Source organism: Mirounga angustirostris, unplaced genomic scaffold (assembly GCF_029215605.1).
Source record: "Mirounga angustirostris isolate CCGP_5_RB_7025 unplaced genomic scaffold, mMirAng1.0.hap1 SCAF_9, whole genome shotgun sequence".
Lineage (NCBI taxonomy): Eukaryota > Metazoa > Chordata > Mammalia > Carnivora > Phocidae > Mirounga > Mirounga angustirostris.
The window spans coordinates 5,669,792-5,693,215 of NW_026991717.1; the positions used below are offsets into that span (position 1 = coordinate 5,669,792).

The window sequence follows — 23,424 nt, forward strand, 5'->3', positions numbered from 1 at the left end:
CACCCCGGGGCAGGTGTTTGGGGCCTCCTGGGCTGCTTTGCAGACAGAGGGCATTGTTTTCCCTCTTGCCCTTCCCCAGATCCAGGAGAAATCAATTTTCTCCCCCTCCAAGCGTGGCCAAGGTGTATTAGTTCTGGTGACTGCAGAGCCAGCGTGAGATGGCCTGTTTCCTACAGGAAGGTGTGGGTCACGGGCTGGGCTCTGGCAGCTGGAAAAGTCCTCCGGTGATTCCAGTTGCCCTCCCTGTGCACCTGCTGTGTGCGGGGCATTGTGCCAAGCACTTTATAGAATTAGTTCATCCCTTTCTTGTGACATCCCAGCAGGGAGGTATCATTATCCCCATTTAATGGATGAAGAAACTGAGCCTCAGCAAGGTGAAGTCACAGGTCAGCTTCCTCACTGATGGATCAGGCATCTGAGGCCAAGGGAGCAGAGATGGTCTGCCCAGGACAGGGACCATCCCAAAGCAAGTCTTGTCCCCCGGACTGGGCCCGGCTCCCTCTGCCTGAGGATGCTGGGAGTTTGCCCCGGATATAGGCCAGGGACTAAGGCTCAAATGGGCCTATCCAGACAGCAGCCATGTTCCGGGCACGGGGCCTTCCCAACATCTGCCCACTGCTGTCCCGCTGACTCACGGAGCCCAAAAAGTCCACATTTTATAAGGTCAACCCAGGCACCCTGGGGTTTCACATTCTCTGCACTTGTTGACATGTAGGGCTAGAGCGGCTTTTTCCGCTGGGCACGTGGGCGTGGGGACATACGCGTGTGCTCCATCTCCTGGACCAACTGTCCAGTCACTGGTGATAGCTTCCAGGTGAGGAGCGGGGAGACCAGACCTCCAGACCCACCTGTCCCCACTAATGTCCAGCGTAACCTGGGCCAGGTCTGCCTCCCTCCCTAAGCCTTGGTTTCCTCATCTGAGGAATCCTAACCCCATGATTCTCGAAGGGCAGGCAAGGTGAAGACATTTCTTTTGCCCACCACCTTCCCCCTCAGGCATGGCCCTCCCACCAGCGATAGCCATTATGTTTCACCTCTTGTGTTTGAGTGCCGATAGATTAGCAGTGACTGTCTGGAACTCGGGAGAGAGAAGGATTGCACAGCTGTGTGGTGATGGATTAGCAATGTCTGCCATGGGCAAGGATAAAGACGTGGTAGCGCGTGTGCTGTGTGTTTGCCATAGCTGTGATCCCCAAGTGTCTTGTCCCAAGTGAGCCCTCAAGGAGTTCCCCAAGTGCTCCCCACAGGTGACGTGCCCCAGTAACCTCATTTCTGTGAAGACAGGCTCCTTGGAGAAATTACGCAGCTATTGAGAGGGGATTTTGCATTGGTTCCTGCCTCTCATAGCCACTTCCTGTCCCAGATAACTCGCTCCAATACCTGCACCAGGGCTGACCTGTGATGTCACGCTCCTGTCTTTGAGCTCTTCGATTCTGGGGACTCCTGTCCTGGAGAACAGGGCTTGCAGGCTGCTCTCTTTCCAGGCAGCACCCTGCTTCTAAATGCCCCCGGGACCAAATCTCACACTGCCTCGTGACCCGTTCGGGGCTGATGTGCAAACTCGGACCTGGTTTACATGGCTGACATGGCCGAACGCATGGCCCTCCCAGGAGTGCATTTTTTTTTTTTTTTAAGATTTTATTTATTTATTTGCGAGAGAGAGAATGAGAGACAGAGAGCACGAGAGGGAGGAGGGTCAGAGGGGGAAGCAGACTCCCCGCCGAGCAGGGAGCCCGATGCGGGACTCAATCCAGGGACTCCAGGATCATGACCTGAGCCGAAGGCAGTCGCTTAACTGACTGAGCCACCCAGGCGCCCCCAGGAGTGCATTTTAAAAAGCAGAAACTTAAGTCTCTCTAATGAAGGAACTCCAGACATTGTGGCTGGTCATTGGGACGTGTCCGGCAATGTGGGGATGGGCCGACATTCCTTGAATCATTCAGGTCTTCACCACACCTTTGTCACTGTTTTGCAGGTCTCTGTTGCATTTTCTCCTGGGACGGTCTTGTTTGGCTGTGATAGGTGATTCTACTCCACCCTGTTCCCCAAGCCTTCTGGGCCATAGGGCTCCCCACCCAGTGCTGAGGACCAAAGGAAAGTCCTGTACTGCTCGGTGGCTCTAAGTTGCAGAGTGGTGGAGAGCATTTTGCAGGATCCCCAAAATCTTCCTGAGACTAGAGTCCCGCCTCCACCCAGTGCCCACATCCCTGCCACCACTCCTCACCAAATGGATGCTCAGTTTCCACTTCCATGCCTCCAAAGACGAGGAGCTCCACTGGAAGGATTGGAAATTCTAGGCATCTTTTATTTCTTCTTTGTGTCTTTATAGATTCCTGTCTTCTACAGGGAAACCATTCATGCAACAAATTAACGGAGTGCCTACCACAGTGCAAGCACTGTTGTAGCCACTGGGGACAAGCAGTGAACAAAAGAGACAAAAATCCCACCCTCCTAGAGCTGACAATCCAGTGGGGGGTGGGGGGGAAGGCAACAAACAAACACGTGAAGAGAAGACAGTCTGTCCGATGGAGAAAAAATGAAGCCAAGGAAAGGGGGAATGGGAGTGTTACATTTGCATTTTAACATACCGTAGGCAGTGAAGGTGATGTTCGAGCAAAATCCTGAGCGAGGTGACCAGTCTAGGGCACATGGGTGTTTTGCAAGAGAAGTCCAGGTAGAATGGCCAGTGCAAAGGTCCTGAGGTAGGAGTGCTATTGGAGAGACTGAGAAATAGCAGGGAGGCCAGTGTGCTGGAGCCAAATGAGCCAGGTGGAGAACTATGGGAGATGAGATGGGGTCAGGAAGGCCCAGGGGTAGAGTAGATGGTGCTTGCAGATGTATGGCTTTGGTAAGGCAAGAAGCCAAATTTTTTAAATAGGAAAGGGTTAGACTCTAGCAGAAGCTCCAACCCAGATAAAAAGAATACCCAGATCCAATCATGGCGAACCAAGTAAAGACCACACTGGGAACTGACGATGGGACCAGCATTTCTGGAACTCCAACAGTGCCTGGCACGTCATGTGGAGCCAAAGAGACAGGGCAACTTAGTTTTATAAACAATTATATTGACATAGGAAAATGGAAACCAAATTATTATGTAATTTGGTAAGAGGCTTCACAGAAAGGGCTGGGCTTCCTTGGGCCTAGTGGGGGCCGGGGGAGGGTGTCAGTGTTCTCAAGCCTGGATCTGAGGAAGGGTGCAAAGGTGGGCGTGGAATGGTACCCTCCCTCCCCGGCTGCCTTAGGCCTGGGCGTGCCTCCCAGGACCCTCGCCAAGAGAGAGTTTTTGGCAGACAGCGGGAATACCTAGACATGGAGAGGGCCCAGGCATTCATTATGTGAACTTCCAGTGAATCAGCCCCAGCAGCCTGCTTGGCCCTGAGGGTCCTGATCCTTCAGGGCTAAACCCCCACCCACCCTGGGGCGGCCATTGAGGAGGGGACTTCACTGGGTCATCCTCTTCATCATCAAACTATTGCTGCCCATTGCCAGGAAGCCTTTGCAGCTCAGACATGCCGTGACCTGATCCCTAGGCTTGGGCGGAGGCTTCTGGCTCCGGGCCTACCTGACCACCTTCTCTCTTGGACCCGGAGCTACGGGGAGCAAGGTCAGGCCCAGGACAGGGAAAGAACAAACAGGTAGTGTGGCAGAAGGGGTAGGAGGTGAAGGGAGACAGGGCAGGAGTCAGGGTAAATAGTAGGCCATGGGGAGGTGATGGCCATAGAGTCTGCACTTTTATCTTTTTTTTTTTTTCTTTCTGCACTTTTATCTTAAACACTGCCTAGCCCCTGCCTGGCCCCAGCCCAGCAGAGCTGGCCAGGGACTCCACGGGAACACGTAGAGCTCCCAGTCCTCCGCCAGGACCTGACAACATGTCATTGTTACAGTCACGGACATAGATCGTTTTCTTCTAAAAGGTATTTTTGGCTTGTGTTTATTTGCTTTGATACTGAGAGAGAGGAGGCAGGATCACTGGCTCAGCACACTTTTTACCCAGGACTTCGGGGAGAGGGCCCCTTGGGAGTCCAGGTCCCACCAGGGACTGTGACCCCCATGGTCCCCTTTCGCCCTCTGCTCTAGCCCCGTATATCCTGCCTAGCGCAGCCCAGCAGGGCCTGGCCAAGGTGCGCAATTATGGCCAGGATCTGATGTCAAAGAGCTTAGTAAGCCCCCAGCCTTTAGAGTGGTCACTGGGGTCAGTGACATGGATTCACCACTTCCTGTACATGTATGTGACCCTGAGCAAGTTATTTCGTCTGTGTAAAACCAAACATTCTCATCTTTAAAATGGGTAGTGCTTCCTTCATAAAGGATTACATGTGGCCCCGCATGTAAAGGATTCAGCACGGTGAACACACAGCAAGTACTCCGTGAGTGTTGGCCATTTCGATTATTTTCATCATCATTACTGTCGGCCTGACCACCTTACAATCTACTGTTGACACAGGATTTCACTGCCCGAGTGTGCGTTTGTGTTTATGATTGTGTTGGCATCATGCAGTCCTTTTTAATTGCTGCTGGCTAACAAGAGCAGAACAGAGGCGGATTTAATGCGTAAATGATGCGTTGAAGCCAAGTGAAGGCCAAATGATGTAACAGCCCACTGTGTAAACAGAAGTATTGCAGTAATTCAAATAGAGAAAAGTAGTGGGAGCACTGAGTCATCCGCAGCACATGGCAGCATCCGTAGGCATCTCAAACCCGAAAGGAGCGCCGTTCTCATTGGTCAGCCCCACGTCCCCACAAGCGGCGATTGGTTTCAGCCAAACAACATCATCCTTCCCTTTAGTTCATTTTGAATTGTATTGAGTTTGTAGTTTTGTTTGTATTTATTATGTGAGTTTCTCCAGAATGTATTGCTAAGTAAAAAACAAATTGTTATATGCTACCTTTTGATAAGAAGGGGATAGTACGAGAATATACATGGAGAGAAAGATGAATGTGTATGTGTATATATATATATTTTTTTCTTTCTGGAAGGATAAATCAGATCTAGTAAAAACTGGTGCTCAGGTGTAGTGGGGGGCCGTATAGAGGGGGCAGAGGTGGGATCACTTTCTGTGTATTTTTCTGTATAGTGTTGACCTTTGGATCATTCTGGATGGATGGCTGCATAAGAAGTGTGACAAGGTATGTACACCTAATAGAACAAAAATCATGTACCTCAATCAGCACTGGGGAGGCTGCAGGGGTCTCTCTCCCGTAAAGGGAATGTACAAGGCTCGTATTAGAGGCACACTGTCGATGATAAAGGGCCCTATTGCTTCCCAGGAGAACTATCGTCCTAGAATACTGTCTGGAAGTATTCCTTATTTCTGAACAATGAGAAGGTCAGGAAGATTAGCCCTGGCAGGACTCTCTGAAGAGCGAGCCCAGAGAGCACGATGCTGTGGTCGGTGCTGGGAGATGGGGTGTAGCCACCTGTCCCCCATGTGGCCAGCCCGCCAGGTGCCCCTTCGAGAGCCCTGCCCTCTAGTGTGCCTGAAATGGCTCCTACAGCCCTGCAGGCAGGCATCAGGATGTGGGGTGGCTGCTGTCGGCAAGGCCCCGCCAGCCCCAACCAGCCTGGTCCATTTGCCCCAGCGGGCTGCCCCCATATTCTGCGAGCCATGATGTGAACAAGACAGGAAGACTGCCTGCAGGTCTCTGACCTCAGAGAGAAGAGGGCGAAGGAGCAGGTAGCTTGCAGAATGGGTACAAGTCCCCTCACGGGCCACCCAGGGCCCAGGCCACCCCAAAGGCCGCCTCGAGCACAGACAGCAGTGCGAGGAGGCTAGCAACTCTCCTGTCCAGGAAAGAGAAAAAAAAGTCTGACAGCCCCAGAAGAGCTGCAGTGAGGGCAGAGAATTTGTGCCTGAGAGCCTGGTTTTAGGCCAGTGTGGAAGCATCAGGAAGCATTCCTGCCTCGGAAGGAAGGAGGAGGCCGCTTAATCAGAGAGGCCATCAATTCCGGCCAGGTGCCGGGCTGAGCACTTTACAGGTATCACCTGATGCTCGGGGTAGATTTTTTTTTTTAAAGATTTTATTTGACAGAGAGAGAGAGAGACAGCGAGAGAGGGAACACAAGCAGGGGTAGTGGGAGAGTGAGAAGTAGGCTTCCTGCAGAGTAGGGAGCCCGATGTGGGGCTCGATCCCAGGACCCTGGGATCATGACCTGAGCTGAAGACAGACGCTTAACGACTGAGCCACCCAGGTGCCCCTCGGGGTAGATTTTTATCCCATTTTCCAGAGGAGGGAACTGGGGCCCCAGGAGGTGACGTAATTTGCCCAGGGGGGCCTTCAGAGCGGGATCTGGACAGACAACCAGCACACCTGGAAGGCCTCCCGCCCTCTCTCCAGATCTCCACATCACTGCCTCCTTCTTGAGCCTGGGCTCCAATATCACCTCCTCCAAGAAGCCTTCCCTGATCACCCTAGGGACAGCGGCCGTCGCCCTCCCCCAGGCACTACCGAATTGCCGTCTTTATGATTTGTGTTCCAGAGAACACAAATGGGCAGGTGGCCCCCGTAAGGGCTCTCTGCTCCCCGGGTGTACCATGCCCCACTGAGCGGTAGTGCCCACCCTCCTCCTGTATTAATTGACTCTCCCCAGCTATGTTTGTTTTAGGGATTAAAGTTAGTGGAGGAGCCCGTAAGGTCCAGAATCATCTGTTCCCTTCCTGGCAGCCAGCACCACGTTTGTCATTTCACTTCCCCAAGCCCCGGATAATACGGTTCCAGACACGTTGGTTTGATAGCGTCCTCCAAGAGCAGAACTCCTGCGCTTCCCCTGAGCGGGGGACCGGCTCTCACCGGCTTCACTCTGGCTCTCCCTCCTTTCTTAGGTCAGCCTTGAGGCCCGTGATCGTCTTCTTTTTTTTTCTGTTTTCTTCTTAAGTACCACATGGATCTTAAGGACCCTCAATTTATCTGTCATGGTCAAGAAGCAGGCTAGTGCATGTTAGTAAGTTTTCAAAATACTGCCTTTCAAGCACTAAAACTTGAAACAAATACATTTTAAAAACAGATGAATCGAGATATGATTGACACGCTATAAACTGCACGTGTTTAAAGGGTACAACTTGATCCATTTTGACGTCTGTACACACCCATGAAACCCTCCGCACAATCAAGCTAATGAAGTCTGTCCCGTCACTCTTGAAAGTTTCCTCCGGCCCCTCCTGGCCCCTCCTCCCCAAGCAGCTACCAGTCTGCTTTCTAAACACATATTTACGGCAAAGCTGTCTCCCCGACCTTAGGAAACAGTGTGATCACCGTGGTTGTTCTTACCCGGATTCGGCGTTATCGCGAATGTTACCGAAGAGATGCTGTAGAAACACCTAGGACTGTTTGCCCTGGACACTAAATGGCCCCACTGTTGTGCTGCTATGACAGGCGGTTTGGGGCCTGGCAGTTTTCTCCCTTGTTGCCAACTGTCTCGGCACATAGACAACTCCTGCTGTCTCGCACCCGGGCTCACCAGCCGCCTCCGGCACCATTCCCCTTCCTCACTCTGGACCAGTGGCTCTCTGCTGGGGGAGACTCTGCCCGTCCCCCCACCCCGGGGGACATTAGGCAATGTCCGGGGGATGTTTTTTTGGTTGTCACGATGGGGCGGTGGTGCTCCTGGCACCTAGTGTTTAGAGACCAGGGATAGTGCTAAACATCCTACGATACACAGGACAGTCCCCACAAAAAAAGAATGATCCGGTGGCCCAAGTGGTCAATAGTGCTGACGTTGAGAAACCCCATTCTGGATGATGACACAGTGATTGGAAAACTCAACAAGAAGTCATGAAAATGGACTGAGGGAGAAGGAAGGGCAGGGGTTTGTTGGAGCTGCAAGGGCACGGCAGGGTGCAGATTTTCGGGGACACTGGTGTCCTCACAGGCACCTCCTTCCAACCCTAGCAGAGGTGGTCGCTGGCTTCCTGAGGACAAGCTCTAAGGGACTGGGCACTGAGGCACCGGGACCCCGCATGCAGCAGGTGCTCAATGAATGTCAGCCAGGCTAGACTGCACCCAATGCACCTGTCACGTGCCCAACTGTGGGTAACACTGGCTGGGCACTGAGGGCAAGGAAGAAGACACAAAGTGGGCAGAGAGAAGCCATTAAGCCAGTAATGACTTGGGGACGTGGCAGACCCACCCCAATAACTAGGAAAATGAGGAGATCTGGCCGTGCTGGGTTCATGTGTCAGCACCCAATCACTTCTGGCTCCTCCCCCCACCCACAGACACCCTGTTTGCCTGTCATATAAAGGAGGTTTTCCCAAAGTGGTTTAGCCAGAACTGGAGAGGCCCTGCCCTGTGACCAGATAGGAGGAGCCTGGCTGTCGCCCCCGGCGGGCGGCGGAGGGGCTCGGGATGGACCCCAGGTGTTCAGGCGCTAGCTGGTGAAGTATGGGCATGCTTTACTCACTTTTGCATGACTTCAAGGTTTAATTATTTTATTAGAAAAGCTACTGTAGACATTCCTGAAAATGCAGGTAAACAAAAAGGAAGAAAACAAAAAAAGCTCTCAAAATACCACCCTTTCAGAGAAAGTACCAGTTATTTCGTCAGGGGCCCTAACATGCACGCACGAATGGGTCTGATTAAAACCAGGTGTGGGTGCTGCTGTGGAGGGCTCTGAGGTGCCCGAGAGCGGGGAGGAGATCTGGGGAGAAGAGGACCCCCACCCTGGGAGCACTCAGGGGATATGGGAGTGTCTGGGTGAACGTAGCCACAGGACGGTGGTTGCCCTCAGGAGCCTTGCAGATTCGCCCCACTTTGAAGATAAAGAGCGGCCTGGCTGGCTGGATCTTTCCTCCCAGAGCCTTGCTGGGAAGGTGGGAACCCCCTTCACAGCCCCTTCGTCTGTCCAGGCCCTGCTTCCCCACCCCCACCCCCCAAGGCTTCGTACTCCAGGCTTCTGTCCTGTGGTACCACCATCTTATCAACTGCTGTGTAAAACTGATAAACGGATCCAGAGACCGTTGGGCTCTTAAGGCCCTAAGTCGGTGGCGGGGGGGGGGGGGGGGGGGGACACCTGGGCTTCAGGGGCCGCTTAGCTCCCTCAGGCGTTAAGGCCTCAGGTAAATGTTTGGGCATGATCCAAAGAACAATACATGCCCCCAGGACTTGTTTCAGGGGAGATGAAGAAGTTGGCTAACGGTCACCAGCTGTGGCAAGGTGGGATTCTCTCCCGAGGGGCCTCGTCTCAAGGGGAGTGGCTTCCAAATTCATTTGAGCAAAGAGGACTGTTGTAAAATACGATTGTTTGTGAAACTCCCAAACTGGAGAGGGACGAAGGTAAAGATGCTCTGGGCAAAGTAAGGACAGGTGCTCACTTGCTCAGTCCTCGCCCCCCTCCTCCCCTCAAGTGATGCACCTCTGAGCAACACAGCTGAAAAGAGTTCCACCTCCTGCCCAAGGTGGGATTGGAGAGGCCGGCCCTGCCGGGGTGGCAGCCCTCTGAGACAGGGCCAGCCCCTCCTCCTCCTGAGACCCGCCGCAGCGCCCCTGGGACCAGCGTCCGGGATGGGTGGGGCACCTCCAGGCGGCCAGGATTGCTCTCTCCCTGCGGTGACCTTTCTTGCAAGGCCAGAGGACAAGTGGGAAGGGCACTAGGGAACCCCGAGCCTAGGTGGGGCTAGCGCAGTCCAAATTTCCTCTCAATGGGGTTCTCTAGCTCATAGACAAGGGAAGAACCATGACTCACTTCCTGCCTCAGTCTGACTGCACAAGAATTGTTCTCCCAAATGATGCTCTGCGGCTGGTGGGGCTACCCCAGGGTGGCCCCAGGAGTCTCAACTCCTTGGGAGGGAAGTTCCCACCTCGAGCGGGAGCGAACCAGACTTAGCCCCCAGCCCGACTTTCGGATCCCCACACTGCAACCCGAGTTTCCAGTTTCCGCGGCATCTGAAAGGGTTCCCGGTGGTACCTCATGGCATTCGTTGAGGATCATCTCCGCTTTACTGAGGAGTAAATGGAGGCTCTCAGAAGGAAGTAACTTGTCCAAGGGGGCGGGGTATGCAACAGTGCCCCGGGGATCTGGACCCGGGCTTGCCAGTTGACTTGCCACCCAGTGACCTTAGGGATATTACTTGACCTCCCTGGGCCTCAGCTTCCTCTTCTGTAAAATGTAGACATAAATGCTACATGAAAGGTGCCAAAGGAGGGCGCCTGGGTGGCTCAGTCGGTTAAGCGGCTGCCTTTGGCTCAGGTCATGATCCCGGAGTCCTGGGATCGAGTTCCGCGTCGGGCTCCCTGCTCTGCGGGGAGCCTGCTTCTCCCTCTCCCTCTGCCTGCTTGAGTTCTCTCTCTCTCTGTCAAATAAATAAATAAAATCTTAAAAAAAAAAAAAAGAAAGTTGCCAAAGGAAAATGTATTGTACCCACCTGGTGGGGTTTGTGGGGAGAAGTCAGTTAACGCATGGACAAGAGCCGAGAATAGCACCTGGCCTATAGAGAGCACTGGGCGGTGTTCGGTTTTGTCATTACCCCCTGTGTTGAGGACACCACAGGATAATACTGTCCTGCCAGGTAACCTCACAGGGAGCAGGAAGGGGTGGGCAGAGACTGCTCCATGACCTTGGAATAACCCAGCCCGGGGAGCTCTTGGCCACATTTCCCCTCTTTTCTTTCTCAGCTCAAGCAGTGGCGGCCTCAGCCAAGTAGCACAGACGTTTTCTAGGGCAGGGACCCAGGGAGGGAGAGGAGCCCGTTGGTATATGGCAAGTAGCTTGGATTCAGGCTCTGCCAAAGCCCCAGATCTCGCCCAGGCTCTGAGGCCTGCTAGTTGGGGGACCTTGGGCAAATTATTTAACTGTGTGCTCCTCAGTTTCCTTATCTGTAAAATGGGATTAATAATGTCGGCCCAGAGGGATTATGTGGATTAAATAATGTACTTAAGAAGGAGGTAACGTAAAGTGACTGTCCCAGTGCCTCGCCCGCGGTTGGTGTTTTTAAAAAAAAAAAGTAAGAGGCGTGGGCTGCTGGTTCAGCTTATCCACCTGTCTATATAGATGCAAACAGTCGTGACTCCCCTAACGGTAGGCCTGGGAAGGTGTGCCTCGCCTCGCTGAAGTCTGACCTCAGGGGGAGCTACCCCAGGTCGGTCACCCCGGGACACTTAACTGGGTCATGCCCAAATTCCTGGCTCAGGAATGGGGCAGTCGTGGGGGGTTGGGGACGAGAGGGCCGGCTCCCCCACAATCCAGCCGACACTGAGCTCGGAGTGCCTCCTCGAGCCCTTGGCAGCCCAAGCCGAGGGTTCCGAGTTCGGGTCTCCACCGCCGCCTGCCCCGGGAGCTTGGGGCGCGCAGAGCCGGGGGCGGGGGCGCGGGCAGCGGGGCCGGGGGGTGGGGGGTGGGGACGCGCCGGGCGGCCGCCCGGGCTTTGGGACCTCCGGCCCCACTTTCTACCTGCCCCTACCGGGCGCCGGAGGCAGCGGGCGCCCCAGAAGGCCGCAGGGCCTGGGCTCGGGGCCCGGCGCTCTGCGTGCGCGCGGCTCCGGCTCCGATCGCCGGCCGGGGCGCAGGCGGCATGGGCGGCGGGCCGGCGGCGGCGGCGGCGGCGGCGGGCCGGGAGCTCGGAGGTGGCGCCGCGAGGGGGAGGGGCGCGGCGGCGGCGGCGGCGGAGGAGGAGCCCGGGCCGCCGCCGCCGCTGACAGCGGCGGGAGTAAACAAGCGGCGTCGCCGGGGCCCGGCCGCTGCCCCCGCCCGCGCTGGAGCCCGAGCCCAGGCCGAGCCCTGTCCCTGGTCGCGGGCCGCGCCGAGGACCGCCCGCCGCGCCTCCCCGCCTCCGCGCGGTGACGCTGCTGCTGGGCGCGGGGACGGCGCCGAGCCCAGGCCCCGCCGCCGGGCTCTCCGCTCGGCCGAGGGGCGCCCGAGCCGCCGCGGCGCTCGCCTGCAAAAGTTACCCGCCCGGGCTCCCTCGGGTAAGCAGGAGGGCGCGGGGCCCGGGGAGGCAGCGCGCCGGGCCCGGGGAGAGCCGGCCGGCCGGCCTGGGCCGCTGGGCCCCGGCGCCCCGGCGGGGGAGGGTCGGGGCCGTCCTGACCCGGGCCCCCCCAGGCCCCGGCCGCTCCGCGCGGCGTTCGGAACTGGCTCGGGGGCCGGCCGGAGGGTGGAGCCGCGGGCAGCAGGAGGGGCGCCCTGCAGCCCACCTGAGCGCGCCGGGCCCGGCTCGGCCCCCGGCCCCCGGCCCGTGCGGGTACTTTTCCGCTTGGGGCCGGGGCGAGCCCTCTGACCTCAGGAAGCGTCCGCGGGGGCCCCCGCTGGGGGCGGGATGGGGAGAGAATTCCAGAGGCGCCGGGTGCTCCCGCCTCCCCGCCGGCCGCCGGGCGCCGCCGCCGGCTCGCCCACTCCGCGGCCGGGGAGGGGAGGAACGGCTGGTGGCCGGGCGGAGGGGGTTATTCCCCGGCCCGGCCTCGCCCCCGCCCCCGCCCCCGTCCGCACACCTGGGCGACGGAGACGCAGGTGCGGGCTCTGCGGGCTGCGGGAGGCTGGCTCAGGGGGGTGCTGGGGCTGCCTCCCGCCGAGGCCTGGCGCAGGCCCCTGCTGCCCCCGTGGGGTGGCTGTGCTGCGGGGCTGCCTGCTCGCCAGACAGGTCTGACAGCAGTCACTTGTCTGGTCTGTACCTGCTCTCCGGGTGCCGCGGGGAGGGGGTGCAGACCCTCTGCCGCGAGAGGGTGTTGGAATTCTATTTTTGGCTTGGGAAGCGTGAGGGGAACCCGGGTGATGTGGCCTAGTGAGGGCTGGGCGGCTGCTGGCCAGGTGTGGAGGGAGCGCAGGAGACTGGCCAAGCTTGCCGCGTCTCAACCAGAGCAACCCAAATTTTACTGTTTCCTATATGGGGCTTTCACGTGAGATTTGATTTTTTTTTTTTTTTTTTTAAGGATTATGTGGCTTTAAAAAAAAAAGTTTGAAAATCTCATATCTAGCAGTTTTTACCACCAAGGAAACTGAGGCCCAGAGAGAGGAAGTAACTTGTTTGCGATCACACAGCAAATGAGTAGTGGAGCAGAGACGAAATCAGAATTTCAGGGGAGCCTCTCATTTCCTGTAACAGGACCTGGCTTGGTGTCTCTGCTAGAAAGAGGGACTGGATCCTGTACACACCAGAAAGTGCCTCAGTGCCTGGGAAACAGCGTCCGGACCTGGGGGTCGGTTCAGTTGGATGCCTCAGAGCGGTGTCCGAGGTTCCTGGGACCTCTGGAGAAAGGGCTTTGCCTAAGAACACAGCCAGGAAGAGCACTCCCAGCGCTCTCTGTGGCCACAGCCCAGAGCTCAGTCCCATGTGAGGGGGCATCGCAGGAGGCTAGAAATACAGCCAGCCTGGTGGGGGGGGGGGGTGTTTAAGCTGAACTGGGACTCAGAGGGTGAGTCAGAGTCTGGGATGGGGGTGGGGAGAAGCCCATTCATTCATTGTTCTCAGAGCCTGCTCTTTTGGGAGGGAGGGAGGTGGGAAATCTTCCCTCCCTCCAGGATGCTGAGGTGGGGCTGGAGGGGGGGGGGTCTTCGGGGCTCTGTGGAAGCCATATCCACAGCTCACCATGGCTAGGGATGCTGGGCAGAGGGAGGCAGGCCCTTTCTTGGGGGATAGTTGGATTGTGCCGGAAGCCTGCTTGCTTTTTGGGTGCTGCAGGGTAATTAACTAGTTGGTTAATCACCTTTAAGGCAAGGCAGCTGCAGCTCCATTCACAATGTGCTGGAACCCAGGCTAGACCCAGATGAGCCCATCTTGATTTGGGGGCTTTGGCGGGGCTCACAGCATTGTGGTCCGGGGCAGCTTTACTTGCCATCTGGACCCAAGCGGGGGCTATTGCAGTGGGCAGAAGAGCAGAAGAGGCCTTGTTCCTACGTGGCTCTGCCCTCAGGGCCCCGCATCCTCTGTTAAATGAGGGGCGTGGGGTCTCTTCACACCCTAGGGCCTATGTTTGGCCACCCAGCCATTGCTAAGACTGGCTTTCTGGAACTTGGATGCCCAAGGCATCATGGGCCTGTCCTGGAGCCCCGTGGACTCTGCCCCATCCAGGGTGAGGAGGAGCCGTATTGTGGATGCCTCCTGCCATCAGCTGTCAGGTTATTTTGGTGTAAACTGAAAATACCCTGGGAATTGTGTGTTGAGTCCCTCCCAGGCTGCAGGGTGGGACTGCAGTAGGAGCAGCCAGCAAGGCTGGTTGTGGCTGAGGGTAGCCCCTGGAGGGGCAAGGTTTCCCAGTGGCGAACCCGCCTGCCCAGCTCCCCACAGCCTGGGTGAGCTGGGGAGCTTCATTTCAGCCATCTGGCAGAGTGGCCTCCTTTGGGGCTGGGAGTGGTGGGGGCATCCGGGGCCCTGTGGGCAGGACCTCTGCTCAGTGAGCTTGGCACTGAGGCAGGATACCTCCAACAGCCCCACTGGGGCCTCCGCAGCTTCTCCCCACCCCAGGGGCTTGGCTTCTGGCTAGTCAGGGGCCCTCTGTGGGGACAGTTATGTGGCCCCGAGCAGAGAGGTCCCGCTGTCTGTTTGCTGAAGGAGGAAAAACAACACGCAGACTATTGATTCAGCCTCACCTTGGTGCTCCTGGCTCAGCAGCCAGTGTTTGGCCTGGCTGCCTGGGCTCGGATTACGCAAGGCTGGTGGGCGTGGAGTGCAAGGGGGCTGCCAGGGGCCTCTGCGCCCAGGACCTGCGCAGGGCAGGGCTGGGTGGCCCCAGCGTTCCCCAGGAAACAGCCTCAAAAGAGTCTGGGCCCCTGACTTTGCTGACGGACACTGGTCTGGGGTCTGCCCGTGGAGGGAGGTGAAGCCACTGGGATCCCCTGTGCTCAGCCCCCAAAGCCCCATCCCTCCTAAGGTCATCCACTGTTTCTTCCCAGAGGGCTGTGGGTCTTCGTGCAGGTAATTCCCTGTGGCTAGGTCTGCTTTGCTGAACCAGGAACCCCTGGTGAGCTGAGTAGACACCACCCATTAAAAAACTTTGAAAAGCCAACATTTTATAAAATAGACCTCGGTAACTTGGAAAATATACAGTGGCACAAAGAAGAAAATAACAGTTATTCATAATCGTCACCATCTTGAGAGAATCGTTGGTTAACGTTTTAGCATGTGTCCTTCCAGATTTTGTTTTGTGGTGGTATATAAATACACACTTATAAATAGTTCTTTAAAAACAAAATGGGGTCATGTATACATACTGCTTTATAACCCATCTCTTTTTCACTTTGATTGCGGTGAACATTTATTCTGTTGTTGTTTCTGATTTTGGATGACTCAAGCCTGATACTCTTCATCCCACTTCCGTATTCTTGTGTGGAGAGAGGCTTGGGAGCTGCGCGCGTGTGTGTGCGTGTGTGTGTGTGTGTGTGTGTGTAGGGGGGGTCCATCTGGCTGGCTGGCTGACCTTAGGGGGGCTGGATTCTCCCCCGTCTCCCCCAGGGGCCCTTTTCAGGCCTAGATTGAGCCACGGGGGTGGCCTTTGCACATGGCGGGGGCGGGGGGACTGACTGTCTACCCTTCTTCCTCCCTTGTTCCCCTCAGAGCCGGCGGCCCTCCTCCCCGCACAGCCCTGCCCTGCTCGGCCTCATGCCCCCGCCAGTCAGCCCCGGGCCACAGGCAGTGAGCAGGCACGCGGGCGCCGAGGCCCTGTGACCAGGCCAAGGAGACGGGGGCTCCGGGGTCCCGGCCACCGGCCCCCCCCATGGAGCTGAGGCCCTGGTTGCTATGGGTGGTAATGGCAGGAGCCTTGGTCCTGCTGGCAGCCGACGCCCGGGCCCAGAAGGTCTACACCAACACGTGGGCTGTGCACGTTCCCGGAGGCCCGGCCGTGGCTGACAGGCTGGCGCACAAGCATGGCTTCCTGAACTTGGGCCAGGTAGGTGCGCCGACTGCCGGCTGGCCTGGGTGCGGGTCATTGCCAGGGGCGGGGTCAGCGAGGGCAGGGGTTCGGGCAGCGGGACCGGGACTGTGGGCTTATCTTCCCAGGGCCATCTGGGTAGGAGGCGTGTTCTGGGTGGCTATAGGGGGACGGGAGCCGTGGCTGGTCCCGCCCTCGGGCTTCCGACAGAGGTTGTTCAGGGGAGCAGACTCTGCCCGGGAGGGTGCGTCCCTCTCCGTCCCCTGCACCCCCTGGCCGGGGCCTGGGCAGGGAGCAGATGCCCCACCACCCCCTGGCGTCGTGCGCCTCCCCTTGCAGCCGGCTGTCCACCCCCGTCCGCTGCCTCCCGGGGACTGCCAGATGGAAAGCCCAGCCCAGGCTCCCTGCTCTGTTGCAGATCTTCGGGGACTATTACCACTTCTGGCATCGAGCGGTGACAAAGCGGTCCCTGTCGCCTCACCGCCTGCAGCACAGCCGGCTGCAGAGGGAGCCTCAAGTGAGTGTGGCCCCAGCCCCTCCGGCTGCCACCCTTCCCTTGCCGCTCTCTGGAGCCGCTTGAGCCCCCGCCCCCCGCGCCCACACCGGCCCCCCTCACTCCTGCAGGTGCAGTGGCTGGAGCAGCAGGTGGTAAAGCGAAGGACCAAACGAGATGTGTACCAGGAGCCCACGGACCCCAAGTTTCCCCAGCAGTGGTACCTGGTACGTTGCCGCCTCGGGTCGTGGGTACTCCTCCCCGGCGGCACCCATCTGGCCACTGAGGGCTCCCGCGGGATGCTGAGGCTGATGTGGAGGCCTCCCCTCCTTCTTCTTCTTTCTCTCTGCCCAGCACTCCCTCCCCGCCCCTTCCCGCTAAGCCTGGGGGCTGCCCTTCCAGAGTTCTGGGCACTCCCACGGAGCCCAGGCAGCCAGGGATGGCATTGTGGGCGCGGGGGCAGGTGGAGAAAGAGGTTTCAGGGGTGGTGAAGGGATTCTTCTGGGTACCCCTGACCTCACACGGCCAACCACATCTCGTAAGTGCTGGGGTGATGGGGTGGGTGTCTCTGCAGTCCGCCGTCACCCAGCGGGACCTGAACGTGAAGGAGGCCTGGGCTCAGGGCTACACGGGGCGTGGCATTGTGGTCTCCATTCTGGACGATGGCATCGAGAAGAACCATCCAGACTTGGCAGGCAATTATGTGAGGAGGTGGGGGAGGGAGGCAGCCATCCCCGGTGAGGGGTGTCTCAGGACGGTCCTGTTCTGCCGGTGTGCTCAGACTGTTCCTGACGATGGCCATGTCCTCTCCAGGATCCCGGGGCCAGCTTCGACGTCAACGACCAGGACCCTGACCCCCAGCCTCGGTACACACAGATGAATGACAACAGGTAAGCGACGGCAGGGCCCCGGCCCCTGCCTGCCTTCTCCTCCCTTCCACTGAGGAAGCAGGGTCGAGCCCGGGTTAAGACCCATTCCCCCAGTAGGCGGACATTTCCGTGGTCTTGCTGCAGTTCTGGTCAGAACAGGGGTGGCCACAGAGCCGAGAGCGTGGGAGGGGACAGAGGTCGTGGCTGGAGGGGCGTGCCGGCCCGTCCTGTCCCTCAGGCTGCGCCCGCTGTGCTCTGTCCGCCGCTAACGCTGTGCTCTTGGCCCTGGCAGGCATGGCACACGGTGCGCGGGCGAGGTGGCCGCCGTGGCCAACAACGGTGTCTGCGGTGTAGGCGTGGCCTACAACGCCCGCATCGGAGGTGGGTGTGGGCCTTGGCCACCCTGTCCGTGGGGAGGGCCCTGCGGGTGGGATTCTCTCCCATCCGGCCAGTGCCTGTCACTTTCCCACCGCGGATCCGTGGATCCGTTTGGCCACGTGGCTGTTCCTTAGAGGCTTCTCGACAGCTCAGAACTGAGCCCCCTGTGCTGCGGGGCGGGGCGGGGCAGGGCTTCTTAGCAGGAGCCTCCCTGAATCCCCACCACCCCCACTGCGTCCTTACAGGGCAGGCCTTGATCGCCACACCCCTAGGGAACCCAGAGGCTCCTTCTAAGCCAGGCTCTGTGGTTGAGGGCAGGGTGTGTTCTCTTTTTCCCTTCGGGCTCTTGGCCTGGAGAGGCAGAGAGGCCCAGGGGCTAGGGGCTCAGGGCTTCCAGCACTGGCCTCTGCCTTCCCCTGCGCATCCTCCGGGTGCAGGGCTGGGTGTGCTTTGGGGGTACCCCTGGCAGCTAGACCCACGCAGCATCCCTCTCCTCACCCCCCTCCGCGGCCAGGGGTGCGCATGCTGGACGGCGAGGTGACGGACGCGGTGGAGGCTCGCTCACTGGGCCTGAACCCCAACCACATCCACATCTACAGCGCTAGCTGGGGCCCCGAGGACGATGGCAAGACCGTGGATGGACCTGCCCGCCTCGCCGAGGAGGCCTTCTTCCGGGGGGTTAGCCAGGTGCGGTGGGGGTCCCTGCGCAGCCCTGTGGGCCAGGCCGGGCGCTGTCTGCTCCCTACTTTTTTCCCCCATGTTTTTCTGTTCCTGTTTGTTTATTCTTGTGTTACACCTTAGTTTATACAAGGAAATGCTAATGGACCAGACAGATAGCAAAAGAGAAAAATAAGTGGAGATCACCCATCGTTCCAGCCCCCACAGTCACCGGTCTGGGCATTTCGGTGGCAGCCCGGGTCTGTTGTTCGGCGCAGACAGACAGACTTGCACAAGCGCCCGACCCAGCAGGGGTCTCACGGGGTGCGGAGAGGGGCCCCGTCCCCCGGCAGCAGCCTCCCGCCAGGCCTCCCCCAGGCCCCGTCTGCGAGTGACCCCAGCCCGCTCTGTCCTCAGGGCCGCGGGGGGCTGGGCTCCATCTTCGTGTGGGCCTCGGGGAACGGGGGCCGGGAGCACGACAGCTGCAACTGTGACGGCTACACGAACAGCATCTACACGCTGTCCATCAGCAGCGCCACGCAGCTCGGCAACGTGCCCTGGTACAGCGAGGCCTGCTCGTCCACGCTGGCCACCACCTACAGCAGCGGCAACCAGAACGAGAAGCAGATCGTGAGTCCTGCCCGGGGGGCGGGGCAGGGGCCGGGCGGGAGGTGGGGCCGCCTGCGGGCTCTGCTCAGGGCCCCCTTCCCGGACCACGTGTGGCTGGGGCATCGGTGGCTCAGTCGTCGTGGGACGGGAGCTGGGGCGCTCTGAGACTGGGAATGGGGCCACGGGGCTGTGCGAAGCCCCTGAGAGGCGCAGACTCTCTGAAGATGCGCACGGCTCTGAATGGTCTCCAGCCTGGAGCTCAGCCCCTCGTGCCTTGGGAAACTGAGGCCCCGGGAGGGCCAGGCGTTAGCCTGTTCACAGCGAGTGAGCGAGGCAGCAGCTGGGCCTGAGGTGTCCTGGCCCCGGCTCCCCTGCCGTCCGTTGGTGCTCTGGGCCTGTGGGCAGGGGGCGGGCAGGTGGCCTCTCTCGTCCCTGCACTCATCACGGGCCCAACACACCGCCCTCCTGGCAGGTGACCACGGACTTGCGGCAGAAGTGCACCGAGTCTCACACGGGCACCTCGGCCTCGGCCCCCTTGGCAGCCGGCATCATCGCTCTCACCCTGGAAGCCAAGTAAGCAACCTCGCCCCCACCGGTGCCCCCTGCAGGGCAGCCCTTGGCCTGAGCCCCGGGCCTCACTCTCCGCCCTTTGCAGTAAGAACCTCACCTGGCGGGACATGCAGCACCTGGTGGTACAGACCTCAAAACCCGCCCACCTCAACGCTAACGATTGGGCCACCAACGGTGTGGGCCGGAAAGGTGAGGACAGGTGGCCCAGTGCGCGGGCTGGGGGAGGGTAGGGGGGCCCTCTGCTTCCCAGATGACCCTGCCTTCCCTGCCCCCGCAGTGAGCCATTCATACGGCTACGGGCTGTTGGACGCGGGTGCTATGGTGACCCTGGCCCAGAACTGGACGACGGTGCCCCCCCAGCGGAAATGCATCATCGACATCCTCACTGAACCCAAGTGAGGCCTGGCCCGGGGCTGGTGCCGGGCGGGTGGGGGGGGGACCGGGGTGTCGGGGGGGGGTCAGGCCGGCAGACTGTCCCTGCTGTCTGCACAGGGACATCGGGAAGCGGCTGGAGGTGCGGAAGACGGTGACCGCCTGCCTGGGGGAGCCCAGCCACATCACACGGCTAGAGCACGCGCAGGCCCGCCTCACCCTGTCCTACAATCGCCGTGGCGACCTGGCCATCCACCTGGTCAGCCCCATGGGCACCCGCTCCACCTTGCTGGCCGCCAGGTGCCTGCCCTCTCCCCTGCCCAGCTTGTCCCGTTCCTCACGCTCGCACACGTTCACCCTCCTGGACTTGTCACAGGGTCTTAGTGGCCACCAGGTTCTTCTCAGTGTGGGTTGGCACTTGAGGAGGGATGGTTCTGTCCTAAGGGACTGTCCCGCATTGAAGGAATCCCTGGCCTCCAGTCGTTACCTGCCAGTAGCGTGCCTTCCCGTGTGTAGCAAGCACCTTGCACGTTTCCACCAATCTTCTGGCGGAGAACATCTGGCCTACTGGCAAACAACAGCCCCAGGCATTTCCGGCCCAGTGGGGTTGGCACTGCCCTGGGGGAGGGTGTGTGGTCCCCGTGTTGTGGCCTTGGTGTCCCCTGGCTGGGGTCTCCCGGAGGCCTCCAACAGCCGTGGGCACCCTTCTCCTGCAGGCCGCACGACTACTCCGCAGATGGGTTTAACGACTGGGCCTTCATGACAACCCACTCCTGGGATGAGGACCCCTCTGGCGAGTGGGTCCTGGAGATTGAAAACACCAGCGAAGCCAACAACTACGGTACTGGGGATGTTTGAGGACTGAGGGGGCAGCAGAGACGGGAGCCGGTGGGCCCTGGGATCCCGGGAGCGGTGCCAGTGCTCCCTAACTCTTGCCTCCTCCCCCACCCCGGGACAGGGACACTGACCAAGTTCACCCTCGTGCTGTATGGCACGGCCCCCGAGGGCTCGCACCCGCCTCCCGAGAGCAGCGGCTGCAAGACCCTCACGACCAGCCAGGCCTGTGTGGGTCAGTAGTGGTTGCTGCTGGGGTCGGGGGGCCGGGGCTTTGGGGGGGTGGGTGCGCACAGAGGGGACCTGTGCTGACGCCCGGGGCTAGGAGGAAAGGGGGCTTGAAGAGACCTCGGGGCGGCCGCCACGCCTCCTGAGCTGACACGCACCTCCTCCCCCATGCCGGCAGTCTGTGAGGAGGGCTTCTCCCTGCTCCAGAAGAGCTGCGTGCAGCGCTGCCCGCCGGGCTTCACCCCCCAAGTCCTCGAGACTCACTACAGCACGGACAACGACGTGGAGATCATCCGGGCCAGCGTCTGCGCCCCCTGCCACAGCTCGTGCGCCACGTGCCAGGGGCTGGCCCCCACAGACTGCCTCAGCTGCCCCAGCCACGCCTCCCTGGACCCCGTGGAGCAGACGTGCTCCCGGCAGAGCCAGAGCAGCCGCGAGTCGCCCCAGCAGCGGCCGCCGCCGCCGCCGCCCGCCGAGGTGGACACGGAGCCCCGGCCGCGCGCAGGGCTGCCGCCCTCACACCTGCCCGAGGTGGTGGCCGGCCTCAGCTGCGCCTTCATCGTGCTGGTCTTCGTCACTGTCTTCCTGGTCCTGCAGCTGCGCTCCGGCTTCAGCTTCCGGGGGGTGAAGGTGTACACCATGGACCGCGGCCTCATCTCCTACAAGGGGCTGCCCCCCGAAGCCTGGCAGGAAGAGTGCCCATCCGACTCAGAAGAGGACGAGGGCCGGGGCGAGAGGACCGCCTTTATCAAAGACCAGAGCGCCCTTTGACGAGCGCCTACTGCCTGCCCCTTCAAGCCCATCCCCTCCTTGGGCACTTTTTAATTCACCAAAGTATTTTTTTATCTTGGGACTGGGTTTGGACCCCAGCTGGGAGGCAAGAGGGGCAGAGACTGCTTCCCACCCTACCTTCGGGCCACCTGGTTGCCTGAGGTGGGGCCCCAGGACCAGCTGGGGAGCCGGGGAGGGCCTCACCCCCACCTCCAGCACCCCTTCCGTGTGGAGAAAGGAGTGGAACCTCTAGGGCAGCTTTCCAAGGTCCAGGCCCCAGCCGGGGTTTTCTGCGGAGTGAAGAGGGGTCAGCCCTTCTCTTTGGGGATTCCTGACCCGGGCTGCAGCTCTCTCCCTACCCTGTTCCCTCTAAAGCAATAACGGTCCCCATCCAGGCAGCAGGGAGGCTGGCCTAGGGGGTATTTGAAGGAGGAGGCCACCTCTCCAAGGGCTTTTGTATCCCCGACCTTGTCCCCCATGTCTGGTGAGCCTCTTGAGGAAGTGGCGATCAAAGGAAGGGACCAAGGCAAGGCAGGTGCTTTAGGGTGGGCCCGTGAGCACACGCGCGTGTGTGTCCCCTTGCCCACCTCCACCACCGCTGGCTGCCCGCCGAGCCCCGTGCTGGTGTCCTGACCACCCTACCTTTTCGGGCCCCCTCCCCTTCCCTCCCCCCCCTCCCCTCCCCTCCCCTCCCTTTCCTTCCCCTCTCCTCCCCTCCCCTCCCCTCCCCTCCCCTCCGGCCAGGGCCCAAGTCCCTGTTTTCTGAGCCCGGGGCTGCCTGGGCTGTTGGCACTCACAGTCCCGGAGCCCCTGGGTGGGTGGTGGGGAGGGACGGTGGCCCAGCCGGCCTCTCCCGCCTCCCACCCGATGCTGCTTTCCCCTGTGGGGATCTCAGGGGCTGTTTGAGGATATATTTTCACTTTGTGATTATTTCACTTTAGATGCTGATTTTGGGTTTTTTTGGGTTTTTTTGTTTTTTTGTATTTGTAATGGGGGTAGCAGCTGGACCACCCACCTTCCCACACCCACTGTCCATTCTGCTGTTCCCCCGGCTACGCTGGCCCTGAGGTGCGGGGGGCTGCAGCATGTTGCTGAGGAGTGAGGAGGAGTTGAACCCCAAGTCCTGAAGAGGCAGGCGGGCAAGCCAGGTGGGCCCTAGGAAAGGGGATCGTGGTGGGAGGGGCAGGCTGTCATCCGTGTTTCAGTTGGGGCTCATCGTGCCAAGGGCTCATGGGTCACTGGTTCTCCAAGTGCCAGGGGTGGGCAGGTGGTGGCACTGAGCCCCCTCCAACACTGTGCCCTTGTAGAGAAAGCACTGACCTGTTCTGCCCCCTTAAGTCCCCCTCTTCTGACGTGCCTTTCGCACCCCTCCCATTAGGACAATCAGTCCCCTCCCATCTGGGAGCCCTCTTTTCTTTCTCTCCCCTAGCCCTTCCTGGCACCCAGCCACCTGCCCAGGGGTGTCCCCTCCTCTCCCATCCCCCCACCCTTGTGGCCAGCCTGGCTGATTTTGTAAGATACTGGGTTGGTGCCCAGTGATTTTTTTTTTTCTTGTAATTTAAACAGGCCCAGCATTGTTGGTTCTATTTAATGGACACGAGATAATGTTAGAGGTTTTAAAGTGATTAAACGTGCAGACTATGCAAACCAGGCCTGGTCTCCAGTGTGGTGATGTTGTTCTTCCTAGGGCCCTGGGACTGCATCCGGGATGGGGGCGGGGATTGGGGCCAGTTGATGTCCTGCTTGCCTCTAGGTGGGCCCAAGTCAGGACTCCAAAGGCCGTCTCCCACGGAGTTCCAGGGCCTCCCTGGGGGAGCAGTGGGCTGTGGAAGGAGGCAGCAGCTGGGG

At 59.5% G+C, this 23,424-nt stretch overlaps 1 protein-coding gene across 2 annotated transcripts; it reads left to right on the plus strand.

Moving 5' to 3' along the window:
• Positions 1-11,626: 11,626 nt before the first annotated feature.
• On the plus strand, positions 11,627-23,227 carry FURIN (furin, paired basic amino acid cleaving enzyme). Of its 2 annotated transcripts, none has more exons than XM_045899368.3 (16): positions 11,627-11,901; positions 15,480-15,813; positions 16,214-16,312; positions 16,420-16,515; positions 16,863-16,991; positions 17,102-17,178; positions 17,450-17,538; positions 18,050-18,222; positions 18,610-18,822; positions 19,274-19,374; positions 19,457-19,560; positions 19,649-19,766; positions 19,864-20,043; positions 20,460-20,584; positions 20,702-20,812; positions 20,984-23,227. In XM_045899368.3, exons 2-16 carry the CDS (start codon positions 15,640-15,642, stop codon positions 21,574-21,576), a joined length of 2,382 nt encoding a protein of 793 aa, XP_045755324.1. In that variant the 5' UTR covers positions 11,627-11,901; positions 15,480-15,639; the 3' UTR covers positions 21,577-23,227. The 2 variants fall into 2 exon arrangements, with proteins under 2 accessions (XP_045755324.1, XP_064425927.1); XM_064569857.1 differs by lacking the exon at positions 11,627-11,901 and adding an exon at positions 12,280-12,439.
• Positions 23,228-23,424: the final 197 nt, after the last annotated feature.